Source organism: Arachis hypogaea, chromosome 12 (genome assembly GCF_003086295.3).
Source record: "Arachis hypogaea cultivar Tifrunner chromosome 12, arahy.Tifrunner.gnm2.J5K5, whole genome shotgun sequence".
NCBI classification, from domain to species: Eukaryota; Viridiplantae; Streptophyta; class Magnoliopsida; order Fabales; family Fabaceae; genus Arachis; species Arachis hypogaea.
The window spans coordinates 119,614,787-119,624,687 of NC_092047.1; the positions used below are offsets into that span (position 1 = coordinate 119,614,787).

The 9,901-nt window shown below is 25.1% G+C and overlaps 1 protein-coding gene across 1 annotated transcript; it reads left to right on the plus strand.

Annotated features, from left to right (window-relative positions):
- Positions 1-2,169: 2,169 nt before the first annotated feature.
- LOC112728909 (purine-uracil permease NCS1-like) lies at positions 2,170-4,487 on the plus strand. Its single transcript, XM_025779255.3, has 2 exons — positions 2,170-2,701; positions 2,927-4,487. The coding sequence occupies exons 1-2, from the start codon at positions 2,305-2,307 to the stop codon at positions 4,237-4,239; spliced, it is 1,710 nt and encodes a 569-aa protein (XP_025635040.1). The 5' UTR covers positions 2,170-2,304; the 3' UTR covers positions 4,240-4,487.
- Positions 4,488-9,901: the final 5,414 nt, after the last annotated feature.

Genomic DNA, 9,901 nt, shown 5'->3' on the forward strand with positions numbered 1-9,901 from the left:
TTGTCAACTTAACAATTTTCTAATTCAAAATCTCATTTTATAGTACTACAATATGTATGTTATCATTTTATAGAAAAAAATTTAAGTGTACCGGAAATACTGATATTCTAGTTGTTTTAACCGTTGATTTCAATTAATACATATTATATATATTTTTTATAATTTAGATCAACAGTTAAAACAACTGGAATACCAATGTTTTCGATATACTTAAAACAACTGGAATACCAATGTTTTCGGTATACTTAAAACTCTTTCCATTTTATATAGTATTCAAGAACTATTTTTTATAGATATAAGTAATTTTTAGGTATACCAATTTAGAAAATTTATTATAGAAAATAATATTACTATTGTTCTTCCCTTCCTTTTGAAACAAACAAACAACCCTTCTTTGGGGAATCTTGTTAGTATAATTTATTTTTTTAGTAAAAGGAAAAAAGAAAAGGGAATAGTAGTAGGTTTGGTTAGAGGGTTTCATTTGTCCACAAATGCAAAAGAAAAGAACATAAAAGGGTATAGGAAAGTTCCTTCCTTTTGATCATGGGTCCCCAAAACAACAAATTATCCCTTGTGAAGAACCAATAATGCAAAATTGTTTAACATATATCCTTGATAATTTCTAGTGTAGATGTCATTAACAAATTAAAAAGCAAGACTTTGTTTGAGGTGTCCATTTTTTTAGTTTTGAATGGCCCACCATCCACATGGGCCATTTCACATGAATATAACACCACCTTTGAGCATTGTTTTATATCATTCATATGCATTATTGCATTCCATATAATATGTGCATGTAAATGTTAAATAGCTATTGGGAATAGGATGTTTCTTTTATTCTTTTTAGTTATTTTAAAATTCAAGTTATATTATATTATTCCCTTGTTTCTCAAGTAAATCTTTCCCCTTAAAAAAGAGTAAACTTTGTGTCTAGATATATTGTAATTATTTTTTTTAATTTGTAATCAAATTACATATATTAGGAGAACTTCAACGCTTTAGTCAAAACTCAAAAGTCAAAACTTTCTTTGCTTAGCCCAATTTGAAAAAATAATTTAATTAAGTTTTTTTAAAAAGTAACTTAAATAATAAATGACTATATTAAAAATAATTTATAAATAAGTTATTTTATGTTTATATTTTTAATTCTTAAAGTGCTTATTCTAAAAGAAATATGATAAAAGTAGTAGTATTATGAAAAAAAGTTATTTTTTTAATTTTTTTATAAGTTTTTAAATAACTTCTTAAAAAATTATAATTTGATTTAAAAAATTGTACTAGACATTAATACTACTACTTTTCATAAGTTGAAAACCCAAAAAAATTACTTTTAAAATTTCTTAAACGGACTCTTAATTTCATTAATTTCTTTTATTTCGGTGCTTTTTTAGTCCAAGAGAATAGAATTTGAAAATGAGGAGAGTAAAACAAAAAAATGAAGGATTAATTACCTTTTACGAAATATTATTTTTCTACTTAATTAAAATAAAGTAATAAGCCAATGCAATTAGGTAGAGCAGATATGAATTGATGGCTACTCAAAGTTTTCAATTTTAAAAAAATGTGCTTCATCCACATTTAACTAAGAAGTAGTAGGTACATCCTCTTTAAAAACAAATTAAAAAGGAAAGAAAAGAAAAAGAGAGTAGTTGCATCAAGATGTAGCATTTTCTAATAGCTTTATTTAGATTTACAAATAATATTTGGATAATCACCAATAATTGTATATGCAGGATATTTTTAACCATTCTTTTTCTTTATATATAGTTTTACAACCAATATATTAAAAAAAATAGTTGTTAAATTAATTATTTGTATAAAATATATATTAAAAATAAATAAATAAGTATTTATACAAAAATACATAATAATTAATTTAATAATATTTTTTAGAGTTTTATTAGTACTCAACCTAAAGAGAGTAGAGAAAAATAATTCAAAAAAACATCATCACCACAAAAATTAATTATTAATTTATTATAATGAAAGAGTTTAATGCCATATAAAAAAATTAAAATATATTAATTTTAATATCTTCTTTTACCAACATATTACAACAAGTAACATTTATCATTTAAATAAAAAATCACAAAAAATAAAATAAAACTTTGACAAGATACTAAACCAAAGATGCAAAATATATATTAAAATAATATATTTTAATTTTACATATTTGTATTTTATATTATCTATGTATAATCTATAGAGTGACGTTACCAAATTTCCACCACTCATTCATAATCTCTATCACTATCACACTCCCCATTTCATTGCATTTCATTGCATTAATCAATTACAACAACCATGAACATGTTATCAGGATCTAAATTCCATGTTCTTCATCAGCAGCAATCTCATTATTCCAATCCAAAAATTCCAAGCTCTTCTTTCTCACTAGTTTTGAATAACAAGGCCTTTCATCAATTTCATGCTACCCCATCACCTTATTATAAGTTCAAGTACTTGTCAATGAAATGCTCCAATTCTTCTATCTCAATACCATCGTCATCAAATGATGATGGTTCAGAATTGTTTGAGCCTGATCCATCTCTCACCAATGAAGATCTCAAGCCAACTTCACCAAGCCAAAGAACACTCACAGGTTTTGAAATGGCAAGCCTTTGGGTTGGTCTTGTTGTTGGTGTCCCTTCATACTACCTTGCTGGTTCCCTTGTTGATCTTGGCATGGCATGGTGGCAAGGTATTATATATTGGGAAGATTTTATCGTCATACCGGTGTATCATACCGGTGTATCAGTGATTAGGTCAACGCTTAAAAATCACTGAAATACCGGTACTACGATACACTTGAAAATTTTCTTATATATTTTCTTATATATTGTAGTTGTAATTGCTACTAAACAAAATACTAAAATATTAAGTTGAAAAGTACTAATTTGGCTATTTGGGCCAAAACATGTTACAGGTATTGGAACAGTTGTTGTGGCAAACATGATTCTATTGGTTCCACTTGTTCTAACTGGCCACCCTGGCACACTCTATGGCATATCATTCCCAGTTCTTGCAAGATCCTCATTTGGAATCAATGGTGCTCACATTCCAACACTCTTAAGAGCTTTAATTGGTTGTGGTTGGTATGGAATTGAATCATGGATTGGTGGTGAAGCAATCTTCCTTCTCCTGCCACAATCATTGAAAAACAATTCATCACTCTCAAACTACCTACCTTGGCTTGGAACTTCCCCACTTGAATTCTTCTGCTTTTTGGGCTTTTGGGTGGCCCAATTGGGTTTTGTTTGGAGAGGAATTGATGGAATTAGAATTCTTGAGAAGTACTCAGCTCCAATACTAATTCTTCTTACAACATGTTTACTTGTTTGGTCTTATGTTAATGCTGGTGGATTTGGTCACATGTTGTCTTTGTCTTCTAGGCTTACAAGCTCACAATTTTGGTCTGTTTTTTTCCCTTCAATCACTGCTAATATAAGCTTTTGGGCCACAGTTGCAATTAACATACCTGATTTCACTAGGTATGCAAAAAGTCAACATGATCAAATCATTGGTCAAATGGGGTTACCAATTTTCATGGGACTATTCACATTTGTTGGTTTAGCTGTTACATCATCTACTAAGGTCATTTTTGGTAGAATAATTTCAAACCCAATTCAGCTTCTTGGTCAAATTGGAGGATTAACAACTTGTTTTCTTGCAATCTTTGGTATAAGCCTAGCAACCATAACTACCAACATTGCTGCTAATGTTGTTGCACCTGCTAATGCACTTGTTAATCTTAGTCCTAAGATTTTCACATTTAGAAGAGGTGCAATTTTAACAGCACTACTTGGCATTGCATTTCAACCATGGAGGCTTTTGAGATCAAGTGAGAGTTTTGTTTACACTTGGCTAGTTGGTTATTCTGCAATTATGGGTCCAATTGGAGGAGTTGTTCTAGCAGATTACTATCTTATAAAGAGGACACATTTGAGTGTTAATGATTTGTATTCAAGGAGTGTTTATGGTGCATATTATTATTATAAGGGGTTTAATGTGGCTGCAATTGTGGCTCTACTTCTTGGGATTTTGCCTGTGCTTCCTGGTTTCTTGTGGAAAGTTGGAATTGCAAGTTCTGTTCCTGATGTTTTTGTTGTGATTTACAACAATGCTTGGTTTATTAGCTTCTTTTTTGCAGGATTCTTACATTGGATCTTGTCAAGTTTCAGAAGTAAACCGGATAAATATGATGTCGGAGGAGAATCTCTTTTGTCCTCGTCAAAGTAAATAATTCTTTTTTTTAGATGGTCGATATTTGAATTTTATTAGAAGAAATTTGACTTATTTGAATAGTATAATTATGCAGGTTTTTCTTAGGACATAATTTTTTTCAATGTTTGTATATACATAAGCACATTGGTAGTTAAAAATGTTCAGAACAATTTTCTTTTAAGTGAAAGAGATTTCATATTGTTTATGATTGATTATGTAATATGGCATTAATCAATTATGCAGAGAGCTTATGTTACTAAAAACTTCTGAGTAGATATCTTAATTTTTTTAGTATTTTTTTTCCTGTGTTACATGCATTGATCTAACTATGTTTTCCTTTTAGAAGTTGAACATTAAAGTGGAAGACAAAAGTACATTAAGAATTGAAGACCTCGAAATTAAATTATTCTTATATTAATTAGGTGGTGTAGAAAGGAAATTGTTTCTACATGTGTAGAAGAATAAGTGTCAATGCATTAGTAGTTTATGTTGATGGCTCTTGGATGGGAAAGAATTAATTAGAGTACATAATTGTTGATTCATTGGACCCACACAAAAAAAAGAGAGTATGTGACATTATATTTGTGTCATAGAGACAACTTATTAAGTTTTTTTATTTTAATAAATTAAATAAATATTTTATTTATTAAAATAAATAATTTAAAAAATTATTATCATGTAGACGAGATATATGTATTTATAAATATAAAAATATATTTTATAAAAATAATAAAAATATTAATAATTTAAATTAGACCAAACTCTAGGTGGACGATCTTAACCGTACTACTTCCATCCACTGGCGTTTTTTATTAGAATTTACACTAAATCAATTCAAATAATAATAAGGCGGGATTCGAATTCCCAACAATTGCTTAAGCAAACTAGTGAGCTAACCACTAGACCAAGTTCATTAATTAGTTAGTTAAAACCGCCTATTTCTTCTATTATTTTGAAACTGCTCATCTTTTATATTATTTAAAACTGCTTATCTTTCTTATTATTTGAAATATTCTATTTTTAAGAGTTTGATTTAATTTAAATTATTAATATTTTTTATTATTTTCAAAAATTATATTTTTATATTTACAAATACACATATCTCGTTTACAGTAAGGAGATATATGAAAATTAAAAAAATACACATATCTCGATACGGATAAAATTATCTCGTTTACAGTATAAACAAGATAAGAGATGCTGATGTATTTTTCTAATAATTTTTAAAATTATTTATTTCAGAAAATAAAACATTTATTTAATTTATTAAAATAAAAAATTCTCACATATTATTTGATTTATTGTTAATAAATATGTGTATCACTAATCAAATTAGAATTAAGTTCATTAGATGAAATAAATTTTGAAAAAAAATATTTTTTAATATTAACCAAAATATTTTTCATAGAATTTAAAAAAGAAAAAAATCTGGAGACTAATTTATTTTCACTCTTAAAATTATTACTATTAAAAACGAAAGAATGTATAATTTAAGTAATAGGTAATTACTATTCATTTACCGTGGTTAACAAATTTAATTTGTTTTTATAATTATATGTCCTAAATATATTACTAATTATTTTTATATTTTTAATATTTTACATGTTTTAATTTATAAATTGAATTGATAATTTACTATAATTAAAGGTGTCTCATTTTTTTAGAAGAAAATATTTAACTTTGAACAAAAGACTAAATTAGAACGATATAAAATGTTTTAGACAAAAATAATTAGTAATATATTTAGGACATATAATTATAAAAATAAATTAAATTTGTTAACCATAGCAAATGAATAGTAATTACCTATTACTTAAATTATACATTCTTTCGTTTTTAATAGTAATAATTTTAAGAGTGAAAGTAAGTTAGTTTTCAAATCTTTTTTTTTTAAATTCTATGAAAAATATTTTGGTTAATATTAAAAAAATATTATTTTTTTTTCAAAATTTTTTTCATCTAATGGACTTAATTCTAATTTGATTAGTGATATACATATTTATTAACAATAAATCAAATAATATGTGGAAATTTTTTTATTTTAATAAATTAAATAAATATTTTATTTTCTAAAATAAATAATTGAAAAAATTATTAGAAAAATACATCAGCATCTCTTATCTTGTTTATACTGTAAATGAGATAATTTTATCCGTATCGAGATATGTGTATTTTTTCAATTTTTATATATCTCCTTACTATAAACGAGATATGTGTATTTTTTCAATATAAAAATATAATTTTTGAAAATAATAAAAAATTTTAATAATTTAAATTAAATCAAACTCTTAAAAATAGAATATTTCAAATAATAAAAAAGATAAGCAGTTTCAAATAATAGAAAAGATGAGCAGTTTCAAAATAATAGAAGAAATAGGCGGTTTTAACTAACTAATTAATGAACTTGGTCTAGTGGTTAGCTCACTAGTTTGCTTAAGTAAGTGTTGGGGATTCGAATCCAGCCTTGTTATTATTTGAATTGATTTAGTGTAAATTCTAATAAAAAAGCCGGTGGATGGAAGTAGTACGATTAAGATCGTACACCTTTCATATTAATTGAAATGTTCTATTTTTAAGAGTTTGGTCTAATTTAAATTATTAATATTTTTATTATTTTTATAAAATATATTTTTATATTTATAAATACATATATCTCGTCTACATGGTAATTATTTTTTAAATTATTTATTTTAATAAATAAAATATTTATTTAATTTATTAAAATAAAAAAACTTAATAAGTTGTCTTTATGACATAGATATAATGTCACACACTCTTTTTTTTTTTGTGGGTCCAATGAATCAACAATTATGTACTCTAATTAATTCTTTCCCATCCAAGAGCCATTAATATAAACTACTAATACATTAACACCTATCCTTCTACACATGTAGAAATAATTTTCTTTCTACACCATTGAATCCACCAATTAATTAAGATGCATGCCATCAGCTTAGATAATCAAGAACTTGTTGGGTTTTGTTTTGGAATTTTTTGGGTCTTGGTTTTTGTTTTGGATTAAGATGCCATGCCATGCTTTCATCTCTCATTTTTGGATTTGTTTGCAATATTTGGGCCTAGGCCCAGTTTTAATTTTGGAAAAGAGGCCATTTTCTCCTATCGAAAATAAACGAGAGCTATTACCTAAAAAAGTAAAATAAAAGAGAGCAATTATTTGTTTAAGGAAAATATATATATACACACACGCGCGCAGTAACATTACAATTATTCAAAATTATTCTATTTAATTTAACATCTATAATTTGAGTCATAATATTTATAATTATATAATTATTATATTTAATATTATCTAATTATTTTAGTAGTAATTAATGAATACAAAAATAAATTAATTTTAGATTTTTTTTTACTATATCTGTCATCTTTTAAATATTTATTATATCAATTTTCATATTGTTTAGGTTTATAATAATTGCTCTTTGGAACAAAAGGGCTAAATTTATAGCTTTTACATAAAGTTAAAAGTAACTTAAGTTTACTTGAGTTGAATAAGACTAAATTTAAATTTGACTCACAAAAATTAAATTTGACTCACGGCTCAATTTATTAACAATCAAAGTTATTTGTAAAATTTAAATTTGACTCACAAAAAACTCATAAGTAGGTTCAAATTCGTGAGTTAACTCAAATAATATCAACATAATCTATAATTTTATATAAAAACTTCTATTTCTATCAATTATTATTTATGTTATCTGTTATAATTACATATAAAAAATTGTATATATGTGTATAAAATACGAAATATATATTAATATAACTAATTATAACATATATATATATATATATATAATCAAGTCCGTTTATGAATTAATAAATTGAGTTTATCTAATTTAAAACTCATTTCATTTAATATACGAGTTCAAATTTAAATTTAAACTTGATTTACAAACTTATGAGTCATGAACTTAGTTTATGGACAAATTACTAACGAATCGAATTCAAACGGTCTCATTAAATTCTTTGGCAAACTTCTTTTCAAGATTTCATATTTACTTGAATTTATTTCATTATATATATTCTTCTTTACCTAAATAAGTAAATAAATAAATAAAAAGGGGAAAAGTTGTTTTTGTTTGCAGTTGATTATTCAACTATGTTTATTATATTAATTAATTAATTAATTTAAAGTACACTCTTCGATCCGATTCTTTGCTTTGATTTTATTTTCTTTTTCAAAGATCGAGGCTTAATGTATACCACAAATCTAAAATAGCATAGATACTTAGAATCTGAACTTAGTTGTTTTTTGGAAATTAAAGAATATGCTCATCGATCATCATCATCAATTCATCATCTATTTTAATTTGGACAACGAACAACTGATCAATATGTTCTTTTTTATTGAGCTTTTATAGTAATATTGTCAGTAATCACGAACTCATATGCTTGGCTGTGAAGTTAAATGCTTTGTCTTTAGAAAGCAATAAGCTATCTATAGCTTATGAATTTTGGCCACTTATTAGATACCTAGGTATTCATATAGGTTAGGTTATACACACATAATTAAAAAATGAATAAATAAATAAATAAATAAATTTGTACTTATTAAATATTAAAAAATCTAATAAAATTTTATATATTAATCAATATTTAAATTTATTATTATTTTTTATATCTAATATTGTCTGATTTTTTTTAATTTTAAAATTATTTTATTAAATATAGTTATTGTTATTTATATTTTTTATTGAAAATCAATTTTAATTTAATTTATTAAAAGAGTAAAGTTTTAAATTGGTCTCCTATGTTTTAGCGTAATTCTGTTTTGGTTCATAAGGTTTAAAGTGTCATATTTGAATAAAAAAAAGTTTCATTTAGCTTCATGAGATCAAAGTTAAATAATTAACGAAATGTCCTACATGACAACAGTACAAGAACAATGTCGATAATCTGGAGAATAAGTACAAGCTCCAAAGACACAAAATCAACCGTGGATGCATCAATACTTTTATTTATTATTTTTCTTACAATTTAAATGAAATGTTTTCTATAGAATTAAGGAGAATGATAAATAAATGTATTGATGCATCCACGGTTGATTTTGTACCTCTAGAGCTTGTACTTATTCTTCAGATTATCGACTTTGTTCCTGTACTGCTGTCATGTAAGATATTTCATTAATTATTTAACTCTGACTTCATGATAGGACTAAATGGAAGCTAAATAAAACTTTGTTGATTTTAAATTGGACACTTTAAACTTTAAAGATAAAATTAAAATTACGTCCAAATATAAAGGATCAATTTAATACTTTACCCTTATTAAAAATATATAAATATTATATTTTTAAAAAGTTTGGATATTGAGATATTGAGATTTAAGGTTTGGATATTTTTTATTTGTAAGAGGGTTTTGTGAAAAAAGAATATAAAAATCAAAATAGGTAGATATGAAACCCTAATTATATCCTTTAAATTTCATTGATTGTCACTATTTGTTGATTCCTAGCTAGCAGCTTATTTCTGGTCAACGTAATTCAAAGACTTTGAACTTTATGTTAGTCTCCACTACGTGTGAAATGAAGTTATAAATGTAAGCTAGGTGTATGTCTAATCTTAACATTAATATTCAACTAAATACACAGGAAAATTAAACCGATTACAATTCAAAACTTCAATAACACACGAATATCTCAATATATGTAAATAACACA